This window comes from Carcharhinus amblyrhynchos, chromosome 14 (genome assembly GCF_965287045.1).
Source record: "Carcharhinus amblyrhynchos chromosome 14, sCarAmb.v2.hapA, whole genome shotgun sequence".
Classification (NCBI taxonomy): Eukaryota; Metazoa; Chordata; class Chondrichthyes; order Carcharhiniformes; family Carcharhinidae; genus Carcharhinus; species Carcharhinus amblyrhynchos.
The window spans coordinates 59,280,167-59,303,532 of NC_137337.1; the positions used below are offsets into that span (position 1 = coordinate 59,280,167).

The 23,366-nt window shown below is 43.9% G+C and overlaps 1 protein-coding gene across 1 annotated transcript in view; it reads left to right on the top strand.

The window, feature by feature from the left end:
• crip2 (cysteine-rich protein 2) overlaps window positions 1-23,366 on the top strand; it is a 53,802-nt gene that overhangs the window by 2,809 nt on the left and 27,627 nt on the right. Inside the window, exon 2 of the mRNA XM_080202957.1 lies at window positions 22,538-22,632. Coding sequence (XP_080059083.1) covers window positions 22,538-22,632 — 95 coding nt within the window. The remainder of the gene's footprint in view (window positions 1-22,537; window positions 22,633-23,366) is intronic.

The window sequence follows — 23,366 nt, forward strand, 5'->3', positions numbered from 1 at the left end:
CACACACACACACACTCCTAGACCCCTCCCACACACACACACACACTCCTAGACCCCTCCCACACACACACACACACTCCTAGACCCCTCCCACACACACACACACACTCCTAGACCCCTCCCACACACACACACACACTCCTAGACCCCTCCCACACACACACACACACTCCTAGACCCCTCCCACACACACACACACACTCCTAGACCCCTCCCACACACACACACACACTCCTAGACCCCTCCCACACACACACACACACTCCTAGACCCCTCCCACACACACACACACACTCCTGGACCCCTCCCACACACACACACGCTTCTGTACCCCCCCCACGCACGCTTCTGTACCCCCCCCACGCACGCTTCTGTACCCCCCCCCACGCACACACACACACTCCTGTACCCTCCCCTCCCCCCCCCCCCCCCCACACACACACACACACACACTCCTGTACCCTCCCCTCCTCCACACACACTTTTGTTATCGATATATCTAAACATATTTCTGGGCAGGGAATTGATGTGTTTAATCTGTCTTGGGTATTAATTTTTCACAAAATTGAAAAATAACTACAGTTTCTGATTTAAATTTACAATGTTACTACTTACTGTGTTCTCAGATGCATGATTGCTGCATACAAGGTTTTGGGAATATATGGGAGAGGGAAATTGTACTGAACACATATATTTAGTTTGAACTACAACCCAGGACTACTGAGTTGAATTACAATTACTTGCATATAATTGACAAAGCAGGAAGAATTTATTCTGCACAAGGAGTTGTGGTCTGTAATGCACTGCCTAAGGGTACTGGGTAAATATTTGAAAAGAAAATCTTGCAGGAACTACTGAACACAGTCTGTCTGTGCTGTCCTCCTTCCACACTCCCATTGTTCCTCTCTTTACCCCATCAATACTGTCTCTGGGGCTTTATTGGAGACTCCAGCCATTCTGACATTCCCATTGCTACTGTTGGGAATCAAGTAGATTGAATAGTGTGGGAAGCACCAAATGATTTACAGCAGTTACCTGCATTGTGACACACAAATGAATATGTGCATTTTTGTACACTCTGCAGAACTTCCTCCCAGCTCCATCAGCACTGATATTTGGTGCTGACCAGAGAGTCTGTTCTGAGGCTGCATCAACAATATTGTTTCATCTATGTAGGCAGAGGGGAACTGCGGTAAACAGAGGGGAACCGGTGGATGTGGTGTTTCTCGATTTTCAAAAGGTGTTTGATAAGGTGCCGCACAAAAGGTGAGGGTGCATGGAGTTGGGGGTAAGGTGTTAGCGTGGATAGAGGATTGGCTGTCAAATAGGAGGCAGACAGTTGGTATCAATGGGTGCTATTCTGATTGGTGGTTGGTGACTAGTGGAGTGCCACAGGGATCGGTGCTGGGGCCTTAGCTATTTACCATTTATATAGATGATCTGGAGGAGGGGGCTGAGTGTAGGGTGACGAAATTTGCTGATGACAGAAAGATGAGTGGAACAGCAAATTGCGCGGATGGTGTGGAAAGTCTGCAGAGGGATCTGGATAGGCTGAGCGAGTGGGCGAGGACCTGGCAGATGGAGTACAATGTTAGCAAGTGTGAGGTTATCCACTTTGGCAGGAATAATAGTAGGAGGGATTACTATTTAAAGGGCAAAAAGCTGCAGCATGCTATGGTGCAGAGGGACCTGGGGGTCCTTGTGCATGAGTCGCAAAAACCCAGTCTGCAGGTGCAGCAGGTGATCAAGAAGGCAGATGGGATGCTGGCCTTCATAGCGAGGGGGATAGAATATAAAAGCAGGGAAGTCTTGCTGCAACTGTACAGGGCACTGGTGAGGCCGCAGCTGGAGTACTGTGTGCAGTTTTGGTCGCCGCACTTGCACAAGGATATTTTGGCCTTGGAGGGAGTGCAGAGGAGGTTCACTAGGCTGATACCGGAGATGAGGGGGTTGGACTGTGAAGAGAGACTAAATAGACTGGGTCTGTACTCGTTGGAGTTTAGAAGGATGAGGGGGGATCTTATAGAGATGTATAAGATAATGAAAGGGATGGATAGGGTAGAGGTAGAGAGATTCTTCCCACTTAGAAAGGACAGCAGGACTAGAGGGCACAGCCTCAAGATAAGGGGGAGCAGTTTAGATCGGAGTTGAGGAGGAACTTCTTCACTCAAAGGGTGGTGAATCTCTGGAATTCTCTGCCCGTTGAAGTGGTGGAGGCTACCTCGCTAAATATATTTAAGACACAAGTAGATAGGTTTTTGACAGACAAGGGAATTAAGGGTTATGGGGAGAAAGCGGGAAAGTGGAACTGATCCACTTCAGATCAGCCACAATCTTATTGAATGGCGGGACAGGCTCGAAGGGCTAGATGGCCTACTCCTGCTCCTAATTCTTATGTTCTTATGTCTTAACAGCAGCTGTCATCCATCTACAGGCAGATTTTCTCTTTATGAATATATTCATTACTCTATGTGCATATGAATCTGATTGTGTGCATTATTTGAACATATAAAATACCTCTGTCAATTAGCATTGACAATGTGATTTGGAGATTGTTGATAGCTTCACATACTTTCGGCTCCAAAATTGCTTGTAATCTGTCACTTGATGCTGAAATCAACACTCGTATCGCAAAAACTGCAGCTGTTACATCCAAGCTGAGTAAGTGAGAGTGAAACAATAGCAGCCTGACTCAGAACACCAAACTGAATCTACCAGACCAATGTCCTTGGTGCACTTCTGTACCACAGAGACCTGGACAACATTTGCCAGAGAGAAGAAAAGGCTGAACAATTTCCACCTTTGCTATCCTTGGCATTTCTTGGTGGAACAGAGTCACCAAACCTGAGGGTCTGGAGTGTGCTAATTCCATCAGCATACACACATTGCTAAAACAGTAACATCTGCATTGGCTCAGCCATGTCCATTGGATGGCCATATACACAGCTTCTGTATGGAGAACGGGCCACTGGGTCACTGCTTCCTGGCATTAATACCTTATGTACACAGACAACACCTCCCCCCAGCCCCGGCAAATGAAATATGAAAATGGCAGACATTGATGTGACAACTGGGAATAGTTGCCGCCTTCCAGTCTGAAGGGGCATCGGAAGAGGTGAGCTGAAACAGAACGCTCAGCTGGCCAGGAGGGTCCAGAGATAACAGGAGGCCAGAAATTGCTGCACCACCTCTGCCCACTGCCTTCCTCTGCAGCAAATATGATGAGACTGCCAGGCGAGAGTGGAGTTCCTGAGCCACACCAGGCAGTGCTTAACACCGAGTTGTCCATCAAAGCAAAAACCATTATCTCAGTACATGTGAGGCTGTCAATACAATGTACAAACTATATCTGTGTATGTAGCTAAATAAAAAGTCTTGTGTATAACATGCAGTCTGTTACTCACTCTGCTTGTGACATGTTTCTTTGTTACATTTGTTTTCTCACATTCTGTCATGCCTATTGTTCCCAAACTGTATAGCTCCTGACTCTGTTGCTCTATTTAGAAACAGTCCTCGGTTTATTGTCAGAACTTGGCTGCTCCTGATGCCTGCTCTTCACTTTTTTTTTACATTTTGTAAACACAGCAACAACAAACAAGCAAGAACAAACACATTCTTCAATATTGATTCTGATCTTTGCCGGGATAAGATAAATTAGCAAGATTGAAAATTTTGCAGTGTCCAATTTGCTGACCATTCTTGATTTTTACAAAGTCCAGTTTGGCTTTAAATGACAATGCTCTTGTGGAGCCATGGAGTGAGTTCAAAATCCACCAGAGATGCAGCAAACTATAAGAGGATAAGTAGTAAGGGCAGAAAAACTGACTCGTGCAGCCTGTGGAGGAAGCAATGGGGCGACTTGAGAATGTAGGCATTTCAAATAGTCAGAAATACTCTGCCTCTCGGCGACCCACACTACATTATTTCATTGTTCAAATCTGCAATAAATTTTGCGGCTCAGGTTTTTTTTGGTATTTTGAGATTCGGTATCTGAGTTATTTGAAACATAATGTGGTGAGTGTGGCCTTTTGGGAGGAACAAGTGCCTTTTGGACCTATGGTTCCACCACTGAGGTCTTCCTCATCTCCTGTCTGGGTCTGTTGTAGGCTCAATGATTAAGAGATTGATTGCAATGCTTAACCAACAATGTCATCCAGTAATTCCTGTGTTGCTAGGAAGCAGGTTCTGTGGACAGGCTGTTCACCCACATTGTAGAAGTTTGCTCAGTCTCTGCCTAGTGAGCTCAGCCACAGCAATTGGGTGCATGGGAGTTTGGACAGTTGACTACAAAGACTAAGGCAGGTGATAAATTTATTTTTTTTCAAGGTACAAGCTCTGGTTCACTTAATAGCACTGTCACCACCTGAGGCAGAAGCTTGGGGGTTCAAGTCCTACTCCAGTGACTTGAGTTGTAAAGTCACATTGAGAGATGTTCATCCCTCTGACCTCTGGATTTCTTAGGTTACTAATCCATTATACCTGTTTCCTTCCAAGAGCAATAATGTTCACTGCACCATTTTCCTTTGGGTTAGAGTACATTTTCAAAATGCGTGAACAGACACAAAGGCTTTCTGTTAACGGAAAGGCAACATAAGGAGTGAGTCAAGTTGGAGAGCGTTTTAGAATAGGAGAGTATTTGTGGAATATGCCAGCGTTTGCAGGCTTTCTCCAGGGATATGTCAGTTTGCTCCCTGGCAGTGTTTGAACACATATGGGACATTCCGGGGACTATATACAAATTTACTGGGATGCTCTGGGAGTGTAGGATTGTTTTCTAAGGGTTTTTGAATATTTACAGGGAGTGTGCCCACAGGGAATAGTTAGAAACCCATTAATTTAACAGTATAACCAGAGATTTTTACCTTCCTGAACATTGCTTACACTTGTCACTGGAGTCAGTGGGAAGGTACAGCCTTACCATTGATACACAGCTAGAGTCACTTGGTCCGGTGCAATGAAATGCTACATCAATTAACATCAGACTGAGGGGTGGAAAGAAATCCTTTCAACTTTTTAGAAATCTGTAATAATGATTGTCAAAGAATTTACAATTTGTGGCATTATCACAGCAAGAGTAACTTTTAAACACTGCAGCTACTGCGTGAAGCCGCGCTGTGATAGAATTTCAGCACTTTCTATAAAGTAATCCAGCCTTGTCATGAGGCTATAAAATCGAATCAGAGTAATTTGGTACAGTAGTAAATCACAGGAAGTAAAAATGGATAAAGCAGGACTTTGGAGGCTGCCTTAGGGTAGCGGCACCTTAATGAAGGTAATTAAACTGCTGCCCATAACTACTGTATTATAGCTACATCAACGTAAACCTTTTCAACAACTCATTTTAAAAAAATATCTTATCAACCTTATCTTAGTGGTCCACCTGTGAGTCAGTTATGAGTTCAAGCCCCATTCCAGAGACTGGAACACAGAATCCAGGCTGTCACTTCAGTACAGTACTGAGGGAGTGTTACACTGTCACGCATGCTGTTTTTCTGATAATACTGACGTCTGCCCTCTCGGGAAGATGCAAAAGATCACATGGCACTATTATTAGAACAATGAATTTTCCCTAATATCCTGGCCAATGCTTATCCCTCGACTAATATCACTCGGAGATTACCTGGTTAGTTTTCCTTTGCCATTTGTGGGATCTTGATGTGTGAAAATTGGCTGCCGGGTTCCCTACGTTACAGCATTTGACTACACCTTCAGAAATACTTCATTGGCTGTAAATCACTGTGGGGAGTCCTGAGGTCAAGAAAGTAGCTATATAAAAACAAGTGTTCAGGCAACTCGCAGAGCTAAGGGGATAGAGCAGGGAAATGAGAACTGCTGGATTTCTCTGTCGACAGCCAGTTGGCAAAAGGTGGATTGGCCATTTTAAATTGCCCTTAGTGTCCCAAGATGTGTAGGTTAGATGGATTAGCCATGGTAGGTGTATGGGGTTATAGGATAGGGTGGGGGAGAGCCTGGATAAGGCACTCTGTCAGAGTCAGTGCAGATTTGATGGACTGAAGGCCTCCTTCTGCACTGTAGTGATTCTATGAAATGGCCTCTTTCTGTGCAGTAATAACTCTTTATCTTGCTAGATAGAAAGAGATGGATAGGGAAGTGTAAACAGTAGATTGTAGTGAATGAGGAAAAAGCCATAGATCTCATCTTAGCATTTCACTGAACTCTCAAGTGTAGATATCGAACTGTGCTGGAAACACGGTGGTGCCATACAATAATTTAAAACTCATGCCCTCGTTTTTCAACGTATCAATGAACTTCTACAGAATATGCAATCAGTCAGATTGCAATTGCACTCCTAATGTCTTAACTCAAAATCCAACTGCTCTTTTCTCACCTGATCTTCCATCTTAGGCTGGGTGAGAACTGTGTCCTACATCAGGTTCCTGAGGCCTTGTGTAAGGGCAGCAGAGTCTGGGGTAAGGAGGTTGCATCCACTTTTTTCTAAACAGCACTAGCTGTTGTAAAGTAGTCCGGCCACTTTCAGAAGCCAAGGAGAAGGTATGTTTGTAAAGTAAGGGAGAGGGTGGGGAGGGTTAAATGATCAGTGTGGGGGTAGGGAGTCTTGGGGACTGTTGGGAAGCAGGGGGGGTGTAGCCCATGGGCTTGGACTAGGGGTGGGGGAGCGCCATGGAGTGCCTAGGTTGTGGGCCCTGTGGAGGGCTGGGAATGGTTGGGGGGAGTGGTGAGGATCAATTCCTGAGGGCTGGAAGGATCCTGTGGGGGGTGGGGGGGATGGTGATGGAAGTCCCCTGGCAGGATTGAGGGGTCAGTGGTGTAATTACCCACGACTCAGTGAGTTTTAGTTACTCACTGCTTCAGTGTGGTACAGTGGTTAACACTGCTGCCTCACAGTGCCAGGGAGCCTGGTTTGATTCCCAGCTAGGGTTAGTCTGTGTGAAGTTTGCACAGTCTCCCAGTGTCTGTGTGGGTTTCCTCTGAGTGCACTAGTTTCTTCCCATACTCCAAAAGATACGCTGGTTAGATGCATTGACCATGCTAAATTCTACCTGAACAAGCGCAGGAGTGTGGTGACCAGGAGATTTTCACAGTAACTTCATTGCAGTGTTAATGTTAGCCTACTTATGACACTAATAAATAAACAAAAGATGAATTAAACTATTGTAAGACAGTTGGAATTACCTGAATTTTGTGATTTATATTGTATTTTGGGATGGTTCCCATTGCAGAACAATTGCCCTGAGGAAGTTTGAACTTTCCAGGCAATTGCCATGCAATCCTCTCTTGGGGACCTCAGGGTGTGGTTCCCTGGTACATCACTGGGTATCTCCCAGTTAGTACTCCAGAGCCTGGAAGTTATGGGCCTATATCTGCATAATAAACCAAACCAAATGGTGGGATGGAGGCCATAGGCCCTGATAGTTACTGACCAACTTGGATTTATACTGAGTCTTTGCTCTCACCAGGTAGGTCCCAAAGGCCTTACCAACAATGAAGTGTTTTTGAAGTACAGTCACTATTGTAAGGTAGGAAACAGATGATGAAAGGTTGAGTGGATTGTGAAAACCATAGGAACCTCTGGAGTTTCAGTCCATCTTGCCATCTGGTATACTTATAACTAGATAGATGATACCAATCTCAGAGGAATGCTAAATAGAGTTGGGATGAATCTGATGGGCTATTCTGAGTTGTCATGGCAACAGAATACCAACTTAATAATAGCTCAATTTTCAGGAGGCAACAATGAAGGATTATTTTATGGCTGGGAGTAAAAACCACAAGGCCTTTGGGAATGTTATGTTTATGATATTGCTATTAGCAGTGAGTGGGCTGTGAGCATTTTCATAATACAGCAGCTGAGCTGTAACCAGATTGACTCCTGTCCAAATATTTTTCAATGAATGCCCTATAGTTAAACAAAATCACCGGTTCAAAGCAGAGTCACGTAACGGTGAAAGGTGAGCGCAAGTGTTTGGGTTTGGCAGTCTGTTACTCATTGTGAGGGATAGTTTATTTTAGGAGTCACTCTGCCAATGTTTTCCACAGAGTAAAATTTTAAAAGCTTTTGATGAAATGGGGTTAGCTAAAGGGGGGAATGGAAGTTGATGGGAAGAGAGCGGGGAGGGGTTCTGTGAGGAATAAACTATAGACAGAGTGACAGGGAAGCGTACAAGGGTGCTTTTATCACACCTGTCATACGGTCGCCTTGTGACTGGAGTTGGCATGCTTTTCATTTTTCCAGTGGGAATCTCTGCCTCCATCTCAATTCCAACAGGGAAAGAATAAACAAGACAGTATTGTGCCGGAACACAGGATGACCTTTTAATGTTGCTAGGGTGTTGGATGTTTCTGAATGCCAGTAAAACAGAGATACTTCACAGATTACCCTGTCTGTCCCAATGAGTTTCGTTCCCTTTTCCATGTTTCATTTTCTGATTGGCATTTCAATAGAAATATATAGCAGGGCGAGCGGTGTCTGGGAAATAAAGTAATGGGGTTAACAATCTGGGTGAACGTAAGGACATAAGAAATAGGAGCAGGAGTAGGCCATCTAGCCCTTCGAGCCTGCCCCGCCATTCAATAAGATCATGGCTGATCTGTCGTGGCTCAGTTCCACATTCCCGCCCTCTCCCCATAACCCTTAATCCCCTCGCTTATCAAAAACGATAAACGGGTGTTGCCCTTTGACAGACTCAGTAGTTTAATAGTAATCCTTCTTGGTCCTAAGGCTCCCAGGCTGCAACCTTCTCTTACTGGTTTTTCCACCACCCACTTTGTCAATCTGGCCAGCTAACCAGTGAGAAATGAAATGTAAAAAATTGATGGTGGTCTCAGCGTTAATGCCAGGAGGATCTCTGTGACACTGGGATTTCTAAGCTGCCCCTCCCTGCCACCATCTTCACCACCACTCACATAATTAGAACCTCAACAACATCTTTAATGTAGTGAAATAACCCAGGGTGCTTCAAAGGAGCATTTATCAGACACAGTTTGACACTGAGCCTCATAAGGAGATGTTAGGACAGGTCTTGGTTAAAAAAAAATGGGCTTTGAAGAGTGTCTTAAAGGAGTTGAGAGGCATAGAGAGGGGAAAGCCAGTACCTAGGACTAGATCAGCCAAAGGCTAAAATTGGGAATGTTCAAGAGGCTAGGATTCAAGGGAAGAATCATAGAACCCTACAGTGCAGAAAGAGGCCCTTCAGCCCATCGAGTCTGCACCAAACACAATCCCACCCGGGCCATACCCCCATATCCCTACACATTTTACCCACTAATCCCTCTAACCTACACATCCCTGGATACTAAGGGGCAATTTTAGCCTAGCCAATCAACCTAACCCGTGCATCTTTGGACTGTGGGAGGAAACCCACACAGACATGAGGAGAATGTGCAAACTCCACACAGACAGTGACCCAAGCCAGGAATCGAACACAGGACCCTGGAGCTGTGAAGCAGCAGTGCTAACCACTGTGCTACCATGCCGCCCTCTGACGTTGATATTTTTCTTCTTGAATCTGATCCAGTTGTATAATTTGTCCATTTGCTGTTCCACATTCTCCACCTGCAATTTTCTCATTAATTCTCAAAAACTTCCCATAAAGGTGATAATTATACAGGATAACAGGGTTCTCATATACACTTGCCTTATCCGTGACTCTTGCCAAAGGAAAGAAGAACTTAAAGCTTGAGAGGAAGCCGGGCAGCCAGCTAAAGCAGACTGGGAGTAAATAACCCAATGAAAGAATTCAGCTGAAACCATAAATCATCTGCATCATGGCAGTAGATTACTATCTGCAAATCTCTGGAGACAGTTAAATTTTATATCTGTATTTGTTTGCTTCCATTTCTTTCATGGGATGTGGGCGTTGCTGGCTGGGCCAACATTTATTGCCCATCCCTGAGGGCATTTAAGAGTCAACCCCACGTTGCTGTGGATCTGGAGTCACATGTAGGCCAGACTGGGTAAGGACGAGAGATTTCCTTCCCTAAAGGGAATTGGTGAACCAAGTGAATTTTTATGACAAGCAACAACAGCTTCATGGTCACCATTAGACTTTTCATTCCAGACTTTCACTGAATTCAGATTTCACCATCTGCCATGGTGGGATTTAAACACGGATCCCCAGAGTGTTACCCTTGGATTACTCTGGATTACCTGTCCAGTGACAACATCTTTGTGCCACTGCCACTACCTTCTGGGTTAATTGCAGTGGTTAGTCAATAAATAACTACAAGTGACATAGAATTGTGCTGGGTATGGGGACAATACCAAAACACTATTGGATAAAGCAACAGTACCAGGGTATAGTATAATTCTGATTTTGATTGAGTAAATGGGAAATATTTATCTCCTGGGAGAATCCATACTTTATCCCAGGGCATGGAGCATCATTGGGCAGTAGTATTTTTCCCCGGATTTTCTCGCAGCTGGTTTTCTGTTTCTCTGGTATGCTGTGGTTTTCTTATTGATGGCAAGTGAGTTGACGAAGCACCTACCTCAATGACACCCTCTGCAGCCATTAGATATTTTTGAAGGCTGGGCTCATGTTGTGTTGAAGCAAAGTTTAGACAGTGCAAAAAGCAAACCACGATAAAAACAATTCCCAAAAAGTGACAAGATCGCTAACATCAAGGACCTATCTTTATAAGGAACTTGGAGTGGTTGAGATTTGTGGATCTCCTAAGACGGCAATATGTGATGGAAGGATTAGCAGATTGGTAAACAGGGCCAAGGGATAACTGGTTGTTTCAGAATCACAAAATCTTCAGGGCAGAATGAGCACATTGGAGACTGCTGAGTGTTAAACTTGCTCCTTTTTATCATCGTTAACTTGTAGCATACAACCCAAGAACATGGACATTTCTGTATCATCATTCAGTCCCTGCATTTGGGGATCAGGGAATAAAACAAACATAAAACCTAAAAGCACCAGAGCCAGATTCCTGTTTGTAAATCAGGATAGATCGCTGAATAAAGAATACTTTGTGGAAAAGAGCAGATATGATTACAAATAGATTGAAACAAGATGGTGCAAGGAACCTGCTTCTCTCCAGTAGATAGGAAAGACAGAGTCAATAATAAAATACAGGGCTTGCAAGACGTCAGCATGAGGCTGATGAAAGTATGATCTACATCAACTGCTGTTTTGCCAATTCATGTTCAGACTCTTGGATGTATCCTGCTGTCAAGTTAGTAAAGATAAGATTAAAAAATGTGGCTGATAATCTGACAGCAGTGTGAGTTGTTGAAAGCTTCAAAAACTACAGGGTCGCTTTTCCATGGGAAAGCATTCCTCCTCACCCTTCTCCCAACTTCCCTCGGGAAGGGGGTGTCAGGGCTTGAGGATCAGGCTGGGGAGGGAGGGAACAGTTGGTGTAGGGGTGGGGTTGAGACTGGGAGAATGGGGTGGGCAGGAGACTGCAGAGTGTGGGAATCAGCATTTGTTGCAGAGTTGGGAATGGGAGCGACACTGAGGAAATGGTTAGTAAAGGGATGAGTGAAGCTTGGGCGTCTTAACTGGGGGTGAACATGGATAGATTGTCCCTGTGACAGGCGAATGGGGGTGGGGGGTCAAAGATTCTGACTGGAAGAATAGAACAATTCTGCTAAGGTTCAGAGCTATTACCTGGAACCAGATTCCAGGAGATTAGAGGGATTGAGACTGTTCATTGCTTTTTCTAGTTCACATCTGGCGCTGTGCAGGAGAAAGCAGCGTTATCACAACGACTATAGAGCCTAGGTATGTACAATAATGTTAGTTTTGTGACAGCAGTGTTATTTTCAGAGTTTTTCTATTAAATCAAATTCCAATTCTGCAACTGCCATGGTGGGATTTAAACTCGCCCTCTTTGGTTTATTAGTCTAGTAACATAACCACTACACCACGTGAATAAGGGGACTGTTAATGGTCATGATGTTCAGTGTTGCACTTTGCGGGGTTTATTTTCCCATCTGTATATACACTCGTGTCATTTTTAGTTTAAAAAAAAATGAATGGACAAAAATTTTAGCAACAGAAGACAGGAGCTGCTGCTGGAGTTAACACAGTGTGTGTTCTGTCTCTGGTTATCTGTCCAGTCAGCATTCTCTCGCACCAGATGCTTGGTGCATTAAATTGAACTATTCTGGTGTAAAAGGACACTACATCTAACAGCGCTGCTGATAGTTTGCGAGCCTTGCCTGATGCCTGATTCACTTGAAGCCCTGGATTTGTTCCGCTTCTCCTGTGCTTCCCGCAGGCACTGTAACTGGCAGATGCCACAGATCAGAGTGGGCACCCCGGCGCCAGAGAGGATTAAGTTGCCGCCAATTGTGCCCAGAAACTGGGGGTGGCGAGCTGCCTGGTGTGTGGAAGGAATTCCCGACTGTGGGAATGGAGCCTGTGTAAAGGAGCATGGACAACTGCTGTTAAGAGCAGACTCTGTGTCTGGGAGGAGACTGATAGTCCAGGAAGATGGGTGGGGCATGCAGCTGTGGTCTGGAGCATGGTGCATGCGTGCAGTTAAGAATTCTCCAGGTGCTGGCTCCTGCTGTGTTAGGGAAGTAGCATTAGAAACCGAGAGAATTTCATTGTGCCGGCTTCTTGCTGTACGTTCAGTCTGGTCCATGCCAGTGTTTATGTTCCACTGAAATCTCCTTCCATCCTACTTCATCTAATTCTATCCTTCTATTCCTTTCTCACTTGTGCAACTAGTTAATTACTCCTTTAAAGACGTCAATACATCTCCTTTGTAGTAACAAATCCCACATTTTTGCCACTCTCTGAATAAAGATATTTCTTCAGAATTCCCTATGGAATTTATCGGTGACCATCTGATATTTCTGGCCCCCAAAAGTTGGACACCCCCACAAGTTGAAAATAAGTCTCCCTTCATAAAGACCTCTACCCTGTCATGTGCACTCAATGCTGATGTTATTTCCCCTCGAGGCCTATCTGCCTGTGAGCATCATTAACAATTAAAGTGACAGATTTGTGCAGTCTGCTCATTTGGAATTCATGTCCTGTTAGAATTCCTTTATCTCGGAGAGATGTTGACAGATCCTGGACAATGTCTAGCCTTTGCACCCAGTAGTGTACAGCTGAAGCCTGAATTCCAAACATTACATAGCAAAATCTCGACATGCCAAATGGCCCATTGGCTTTGCCAGATATGTCAACAAGTTCTTGTTTCTTGGTGAAATAAGCCAGCCTGTGCCATTGATTCATGGACACTATTTTCAGTCCTGAAGACAATCCATTGTTGACTCCAAGATCTTAGCTCTCACCTCAATAGCCTATTGCCCTCTGTAACATCTCTACCAGGGTCTCTGCCTACTGTGTTCAATTTTAGACTATCTACCTCCCCACCAGCTACAGCCCATGGGTTATCACTAATAATTTAATTTTTAAGCTCTGCCATAGTGGATCAGGATGTCATGGGTTCAAAACAACCGCCAGAGACCTGAGCCTACAATTAAGGGCGACATTTCTGCGCAGTATTGAGTGAGTGCTGTACGGTCAGAGGTGCTGGTTTTCAATTGAGATGCCTCCTCAAGTGGAGAAAAAATAGATGTTAAATAAAAGATCTCATGCCAGAATTTGAACAGAAGTAGGAGAGTTCTCCCTGGTGTTCTGGCCAATATTTATCCCTCAATCAACATCACAAAAAAACAACAGACTGTCGTGGTGCTATTAATTTGGCTGGCACATTCCCCTCATCACAACAGTAACTACACTTCAAAAATACAATTGAGTAGCTCTAAAGCACTTTGGGATGTCCTGAGGATTGTGAAAGGTGCTACGAGAATGCACATCTGTTTTGCTATCCCAAATGTTTATGCAGCATAGAGACAGGAGCAGGGAGCTTTGCCTACATCTGTGTTCAGATGTGTGTAGGAGGGCGACAGCTGCCTTAAGCCAGTTGTACTGTGTGAACAAAAGGCCACACTATTCATTTATTTAAAATGGGCTTCAAGTTGAAAGGACTGGGTGATGCATGTTTTTTTTTATAAAGCTCAACATCGCTTCAGAATCCTTGAGGCCTGTGAAAGACCCGCGAACCCAAACAGTTCAAAGAGCTCTTCAGATTCAGACTTCCAGTCATCTCACTGGTCACCCATAGCAACCATGCTCTGTAAAGCCGGTCCATGGATTAGGCTGAGGGTATGCCTTTCTCTCTCTTTCAGACTGCTATCTAATGGTTCAAATGTCATGCACACTTCTTGCTCTATTGAGGAAACATAGACTCTGCAGCCCTGCTGCACCAGATTTCCCTTTGGTTATTTCCTCCCATTATTTCCAATATCTGCTTTTCCATCATTCACCGTTTTGTCTGCTGCTATTTTAGGAGATGAATAACTACATCCTGGCGCAATGTTTTAGTTTTTTAAATAGATGTTGCTTTTTAAAAACCTTGGACTGCTAATAGCAGGTGTAGTCAGTTGATAACTGAGTTTCCCCTAGCCTTGTTGCTGTGCGTTTCTGTATAAAAGAATTAAAAGAGGAATTTGCATTTAGAGGAACGTGGGATTAGGAGGAGACCATTCAGATCCTTGAGCCTGTCAGCCACTCAAATAGGATATTGCTGTTCTGTATTGTTCCATCATTGTTCCATCTGCCTATTTTAGTCCCATAATCATAGAACCCTGCAGTGCAGGAAGAGGCCATTCAGCCCATCGAGTCTGCACCGAACACAATCCCACCCAGGCCCTACCCCATATATTTTACCTACTAATCCCTCTAACCTCCACTACCCTGGACACTAAGGGGCAATTTCTTAGCATGGCCAATCAACCTAACCCACACATCTTTGGACTGTGGGAGGAAACTGGAGTACCCGGAGCAAACCCACGCAGACACGAGGAGAATGCGCAAACTCCACACAGACAGTGACCCAAGCGGAGAATTGAACCCAGGACCCTGGAGCTGTGAAGCAGCAGTGCTAACCACTGTGCTACCCATCATTAATATTCCTAACATAAATCTATCAATTACAGTCCTGAATTTCTCAGTTGACCCACCCTCCATCCCCAACATTATCCTGAACCTCAACAAGCACTGCAGATTTTCACCACCCTTCGTGCTAACTGACATCTGGCAGAGTGGGCAAGCCCTAACTTTAAGATGGTATCCTCCATTTGAGAGAGCAGTAGCTCTTTTATCCTATCAAACCTTTTAATCTCTTTAAGCACCTCAATTAGATCACCCCCCTCAATCTTCTATACCATTCAAGCTGAATCAATGCAATCTGTTTTCATAATTGAACCCTTTTAGCCCCTTTGTTATTCTGGTGAATCATCTGTGGTCCATCTGTCAAGGTCAATATATCCTTTTCTAAGATGTGTGCCTGGAATTAAATACAGTCAACTCCAGACGTAGTTTAACCAGAGTTTGGTATTGTTGTAACAGACTTCCACCCCTTTGGATTCCAGCCCCCTGAGTTAAAGGTTAACATTCCATTTGCCCTTTTAAATTTATTTTCCTGCATCTGTACAAAAGCTTTCCATAGTTTCTGCCCTCGGACCTTTAAACTTCCCTATTTATTCCTATTTTCAGCCCATTTAGAAAATGCTCTGATTTATTTTTCTTGGGTTCAAATTGGATGACCTCCTATTGTTATGTATTGAACTCCATCAGTTTTGTCTATTCTGTCAATGTCCCTTTGCATTGTTCTGCTTCCAGTTACAATTTTTACTGGACTACCTAACTTAGTGCAATGAGTAAACTCCGATCACTTCATCCAAAAATCCCCGGTAAATATCCTTAAGGAACACCACTAGTTACAATTTGAGTAGATGCCCATTATCCTCATTCTACTTCCTATGATATTTCTTTAATTCATTGCACTCTGGAAGTCCATAATAATATCATCCGTAAATGTCCTGTCATCTACCACATTAGGTATCTCCCACAAAAAAAGTCAACGGTGCTCACTTAGACATGAGTTACTGTTTACAAATTCAGGCTGGCTCTTTCTAGTCATCTTATATTTTCCAGTGTTCAAGCGTTCTGTCCATATATTCTAGGAAATTTGCCACAACTGTTGACAGGATAATAAACTAACAGCTCCAGCGATGCTCAAATAGCTTGACAGCATCCAGAGCAGCATGGTGACACGGTGGTTAGTACTGCTGCCTCACAATGCCAGGGACCCAGACTCAATTCAGGCCTTGGATGACTGTTTGGAGTTTCCACATTCTCCTCGTGTCTGCGTGAGTTTACTCCCGCAGTTCAAAGATGTGTAGATTATGTGGATTAGCCCCTTAGTGTCAGGGGGATTAGCAGGGTAAATATGTGGCGTTACGAGGAAGGGGCCTGGGTGGGATTGTTGTAGGTGCAGGTTCTGCACTGTTAGGGATTCTATGAAGACAGAACAGCCTGTTTGATTGGCACCCCCATCCATCACTTTAAATATTCATATTCTCCACTACCAGTGCACAGCGGCATACTGCGTACCATATAGAAGTCACATAACTCGCCAAACCTCTTCCAGTAGCACCTTCCAAACCTGTGACCTTTACACCTAGAAGGACAAGACCAGCAGATGCATGGCAACACCATCACCAGCTGCAGGTTCCCCACCAAGCCACACACCACCGCGAAGTAAAATATGGGTCAAGGAAATGTGAATGGAATAACAGAATAATTACTGTTGCCTGAATAAAATGTGAGCAAAAGATTAAAAACCAAAATTGTTGAATTCCACGTTTGAGTATGGAAAGCTGTAAAGTGTTTAATCAAATAATTAAGTGCTGTTCCTTTAACTCATTTTTTGAGGTCTGTTTTGGAACAGTGCAGGAGGCAAAGGTCAGAGAATTAAAATGGCAGACAACTGAAAGCTCGGGATCATGCTTGAGAAGGTGTTTCACAGAACAGTTTGTGTTAAGGCGTCCCAGTGTAACAGGAACCACATCATGAGCAGCAAATGCAGTAAATTCAAATAAATCACTTGTACTTGAATGGAATGGGGGCCCTGGAGAAGAGCAGGAGGTGGGAGGAGTGTTGCAACTTCTGTTCTTGCATGGCAAGGTGTTATGGGACTTTGAGGATGATTGAGGAGTGGAGGAATGGTGTTACAGAGGGAACAGTCTCTTTGGAATGCTGTCAGGAAAGAAGAGCAGTGTTGGCCTCACATTCAAGATGGCAGAAATGGAGGATGATCCATTGAAGCTGGAGGGGTGGGAGGTGAAGATGAAGGATATCCTACCGCGTCTCAGTGAGGGAGGAGAGGAGTGAGAGCCAAAGTGGAGGCAATGGAACTGACATAGTCAAGGACACTAACAACTATTGTAGGAAAAGATCCTTGGTTGAAAGAAAAGACAAATCAGAATCATTAGTGTGGAAGTCATTTAATCAAATGCAACAGAGATGTTGTAACTAGGAGAATGGAATAGAGTCTTAATAAGAAATTATAGAATCCCTGCAGTGCAAATGGAGGCCTTTCGGCCCATCAAGTCTGCACCAACTCCCAAAATAGCATTTTACCCAGGTTTTATCCCAACCCCACATACATCTTGGGACAATAAGGGGCAATTTAGCATAGCCAATCAACCCAACCTCCACCTGCTGTGGGAGGAAACTGGAGCACCCGGAGGAAACCCAATCACCCAATGCCAGAATTGAACCCAAGTCCCTGGCACTGTGAGGCAGCAGTGCTAGTTAATGTGCCACCCATATGGGGCATGCGAGAGTGTAGTTGAGGCAGCTGTGGGAATCAATGGGTTTGTAGGCTACCAATAATATTCAAAATCTCCTAAAATGGAGACAAAAGTCCAGGGAGGAAAGAGTTGGAGATAGACCATCTGACGGGGAGAAGAGGATAGAAATTGGAAGTAAAGTTGGAGAAATTTTTCAATTCTGATGAGAGCAGGAAGTGACACTAGTACACTCATTACAAAGGGAAAGAGATGAAGGAGAGGACCTGAGTAAACTGGAACAAGGAATATGCACAATATCTTCTAAAAGGGCAGGTTTAGTAGTTCCCATGTGGTTACCCACAGCAACACCTTTTTATTTGAAGGAAGTGAATGAAGTTGAAGGAGATATTGTTCATGGGAGGCAGAGGAGGGTGGTGGGGATAGGGAACAGTTGTGCCTCTTTTCGGAGAAGAAGTGGAATGCTGTTATACCGTCGCGGTGAGGGATGGAGTGGACACCCATCGTGAAGAGGAGATGGTTAGGTCCGAACACTGAAAACTGATAAAGTTACAGAAGACATCAGAAGAGTCACGGATGTTATTGGGAAGAACATAAGAACATAAGAAATAGGAGCAGGAGTAGGCCATCTAGCCCTTCGAGCCTGCCCCGCCATTCAATAAGATCATGGCTGATCTGAAGTGGCTCAGTTCCACTTTCCCGCTTTCTCCCCATAACCCTTAATTCCATTGCCTACCAAAAGCCTATCTACCCGTGTTCTAAATATATTTAGCGAGGCAGCCTCCACCACTTCAACAGGCAGAGAATTCCAGAGATTCACCACCCTTTGAGTGAAGAAGTTCCTCCTCAACTCCGTTCTAAACTGCCCCCCCCCCCTTATCTTGAGGCTGTGCCCTCTAGTCCTACTGTCCTTTCTGAGCTGGAAGAATCTCTCTACCTCTACCCTATCCATCCCTTTCATTATCTTATACGTCTCTATAAGATCCCCCCCATCCTGCTAACCTCCAACAAGTACAAACCCAGTCTATTCAGCCTCTCATCATAGTCCAACCCCCTCATCTCCGGTATCAGCCTAGTGAACCTCCTATGCACTCCCTCCAAGGCCAAAATATCCTTGTGCAAGTGCGGCGACCAAAACTGCACACAGTACTCCAGCTGCAGCCTCACCAGTACCCTGTACAGTTGCAGCAAGACTTCCCTGCTTTTATATTCAATCCCCCTCGCTATAAAGGCCAGCATCCCATTCGCCTTCTTGATCACCTGCTGCACCTGCAGACTGGGTTTTTGCGACTCATGCACGAGGACCCCCAGGTCCCTTTGCACCGTAGCATGCTGCAGCTTTTCGCCCTTTAAATAGTAATCCCTCCTACTATTATTCCTGCCAAAGTGGATAACCTCACACTTGCTAACATTGTACTCCATCTGCCAGGTCCTCACCCACTCGCTCAGCCTATACAGATCCCTCTGCAGACTTTCCACACCCTCCGCACAATTTGCTTTTCCACTCATCTTTGTGTCATCAGCAAATTTCGACACCTTACACTCAGCCCCCTCCTCCAGATCATTTATATAAATGGTAAATAGTTGAGGCCCCAGCACCGATCCCTGCAGCACTCCACTAATCACCAACCACCAATCCGAATAGCACCCATTGATACCAACTCTCTGCCTCCTATTAGACAGCCAATCCTCTATCCACGCTAACACCTTACCCCCAACTCCATGCCCCCTAACCTTCTGAAGCAACCTTTTGTGCGGCACCTTATCAAACGCCTTCTGAAAATCGAGAAACACCACATCCACCGGTTCCCCTCTGTCTACCGCACTAGTCACATCCTCATAGAATTCCAATAAATTCGTCAGACACGACTTCCCCTTAACGAAACCGTGCTGCGTCTGCTCTATCAAACCATTCCTTTCTAGGTGCCTCACTATTTCTTCTTTGGTGACGGAAGAGATGACTAGGGGAGAAAAGTAGTTGAAATCTGTTCAATGGGGCAGGAGCAGCTGAAACAATGGGTCTACAGGGCTGACCTCTTTAAGGATATTGGGAAGGGGCCAAGAGGGCTGTTTGGAGTTAGGAACTTTATCGTGATTACTTGTATAATGTCTTTCACAACTTTGGGATGTTCCAAAGTACTCTACTACCAATGCAGTACTTTTGCACATTGTAATGTCGGAAATAAGACAGCCAATTAATGCATAGAAATTTCACACAAGCAGCAATGTGATAATGACTAATATATTTTTATGATGTTGGCTGAGGTCAGAACACTGGGGGATGCTTATCCAACTCTTCAAAACCGTGCTATGGGATTCTTCACATCTATTTAAGAGAGCAGCTGAAATTTTAGTTTACTGTTTCATCCATCTTTCTAGCACGAAGCAAGTTCACACACACAGTGGGAAGTCTGCCCCAGCGTCGTAAGCAGATTTTGTCGGAAATAGTGGGATTGCAATTCCGCTGGGATCAATTAACCAGGAGCTTGGTAATGAAAGGTGCTTCCTCTGTGATAGAGTTGTTGAGTCTCTGGACTATGGCTGTGAACAATTGTTTATACAATTCTTCTGCCTTATAATATTTTTTGAGAGGGATGATTTAGTGAGGAACATTTGTTAAGTAATACTTGAACTAATCTGCTGATAGCAGGCAGCCTGATTTGGATCTTCCAGCCTAATCAGTTGTACTTACACTCCAAGCCCTTCATTACAATCACTCTTAGTTGTTGACAAATCTGTTTATAAAAGAATACTGCAAGCTGGAATATGATGTTAACCCTGACTTGAATGAACTCGGAATATCGTCCAAGAAAACGAGAGATCGTCTCTGTCCATGTTCCTCTGGAAAGAGATTGTGGGAATCCAGTATATGCAGCAACATCAGAAAAAAAAGCCTTATATTTATACAGCACTTTTCACAACTCCAGATGTTTCAAAGCTCTTCACAGCCAGTGAAGTCCTTTTGACGTTCCATCACTGTTGTAATGTGGGGAACACAGCAACCAATTAGCACACAACGGAACACCATTAACAGCAATGTGAAAATAACCAGATTTACATGTTGACAGAGAGAAATATTAACCAGGGAGAATGCCCCTGCTCTTCTTTGAAATGGTTCTCTGGGATTTTTATGTACTTTTTTTTAAGGGAAAGGTATATTCTGAGAGCCTCTACATCTGCAAAGCCGAGCAATGAAAGAGCTAAACTTCGGCCCAATGCCAAAGCATTAGTAACATTCCAAGTCTGAAGGGTATCAAATTGAAGTCCAGAGATTGTTTGCCAGGAGAAAATTTCCTCCACTCTGTATTAATATCCAGAAGTCCAAGTAGAATTGCGGATTCTCAGTTATATTCCTGTTCAAGTATTTGGAATTCAGAGATGTTTAATACTATATTCCTAGAAATTCAAAGTTCTTTGTTCGAGAACATTTGAGTAATCCAGTATTGAGAATATTAATAACACAGAAAACTATTTAGTACTAACTTGAATGTATCAGTAGTTTTGGGTTTTTAAAATGGACTATATACATCGTGGTTCAGTATCATAGTGAGAATCTGAGTCTGTTTCTCCATCTCCATGATTCTGGGTTTCATATTTGGGGTTGTTAGATATTACTCCATTGGGAGAAAAGAAAAGAAATCCAAAAGTAAATCTGCTTTCACCTTAGAGTCATAGAGGTATACAGCATGGAAACAGGCCCTTTGGCCCAACTTGTCCATGCTGTCCTTTTTTATAAACGCCTAAGCTAATCCCAATTGCCTGCATTTGGCCCATATCCCTCTATACCCATCATACCCATGTAACTATCTAAATGCTTTTTAAAAGATAAAATTATACCAGCCTCTTCTACTACTTCTGGCAGCTTGTTCCAGACACTCATTGCCCTCTGTGTAAAAAAAAAACTGCCCCTCTGGACACTTTTGTATCTCTCCCCTTTCACCTTAAACCTATGCCCTCTAGATTTAGACTCCCCTACCTTTGGGAAAAGATATTGACTATCTACCTTGTCTATGCCCCTCATTATTTTATAGACCTCTATAAGGTCACCCCTCAGCCTCCTATGCTCCAGAGAAGAAAGTCCCAGTCTATCAAGCCTCTCCTTATAACTCAATCCATCAAGTCCCAGTAGCATCCTAGTAAATCTTTTCTGCATTCTTTCTAGTTTAGTAATATCCTTTCTATAGTAGGGTGACCAGAACTGCACACAGTATTCCAAGTTTGGCCTTACCAATGTCTTGTACAACGTCATTCTCAGAGTGTCAGTTGGTAGCATTCTTCTCTGTTGGATCAGTAGATTGTGGGCTGATGTCCCATTCTAGGGACTTGTATACATTAAAGTGCAGTTCTGGAGATGTGCTGCATTGTTAGAGATGAAGTCCTTTAGCTGAGGGGCTAAACTGAAACCCTGTCTGCCTTCAGATGGATAGAAATGATCCCATGGTAGTCTTTGGAAAACAACAGCATAGTTTCCCTTGGTGTCCTAGTTAATATTTATCCCTCAATCAACATCTCAAAGTAGATGATCTGGTCACTTTGCTGTCCGTGGGACCTTACTGAGTTTCCTGTATTACAATCGTGACTACACTTCAATAATACTTCACTGGTTGGAAACATTTAGGGATGCCCTAAAGCTGTGAATTTTATAAACGTATGTCTTTTGTAGATGGCACCTCTAATAGTTGCCTTGAGGGCAGAATTTCTGCCCTTATTTTGGGAGATGTGAGAGTGCTTAAAGAGAAGATAAAAAATGAAGGGGTTTAAAAACCACGGAGTTAACATCCTTTGAGTTTCCCACTCATTCTTTGCAGCTTAAGAGCCACAAGTATGTAACTATTAAAGAAGTGGGGTTGCTGTCTCTGTTGCTTATGTGCCTGTTCTCAATTAATGAATAATTGAGCTAAGTTTTCTGACTGACTGCTATTGTTTCAGCTGAGAAAGTGACTTCACTGGGAAGGGACTGGCACAAGTTCTGTCTGAAATGTGAGCGATGCAACAAGATCCTGTCGCCAGGGAGTCACGCTTCAGTGAGTACCTTTCCACTGAGATTTCTAAACGTGGATGAGAATGAGCGAGGCCAAACGGGAAGGGTATCACCTCACCACCAAATTACTATTGATGCACTTGAACATTGTAATCCTGTCACAGTACACTGGGTCCCATGTACCACATATACCTTATATGGTGCACAGGATACAGCACTTATATATATACCTGACACAAAACACAGCACAATACGTATAACTGACATGGTACACAGGATGCACACACCACATATACCTGACATCATACACAAGGCACTATACAGAACACATATATGAATTAAATACAGGGAAATGTGAAGTGATTCATTTTGGTACGAAGAGCGCAGAAAGGTAATGATAAAATAAAGGGTACAATTCTAAAGAAGGTGCAGAAACAGAGGGACCTCGGTGTGATGTACACATAGTGGTAGGATGGGTTGAGAGTGGTTAATAAATCATATAGGATCCTAAGTTTTATTGGCGTACAAAGACAAGGAGATTACGTTAAATCGAGAAAAGAGGATGCAACAAAAATTCAGGCCTGGCAGCATCCATAGGGGGACAAAGCAGAGTTAATATTTCAAGTCCGTTTAACTCTTCTTCAGAATTAAAGAGGGGGAGAATGTGTTAGATATTAAACCGTAGCTGTGAGAGATTGTAGCAATCTTAAGAACGAAAGGCAGATGACCTGGTGTGGAGAGACAGAAAGCGAGGGTCCTGGCATTGCGACAATACAT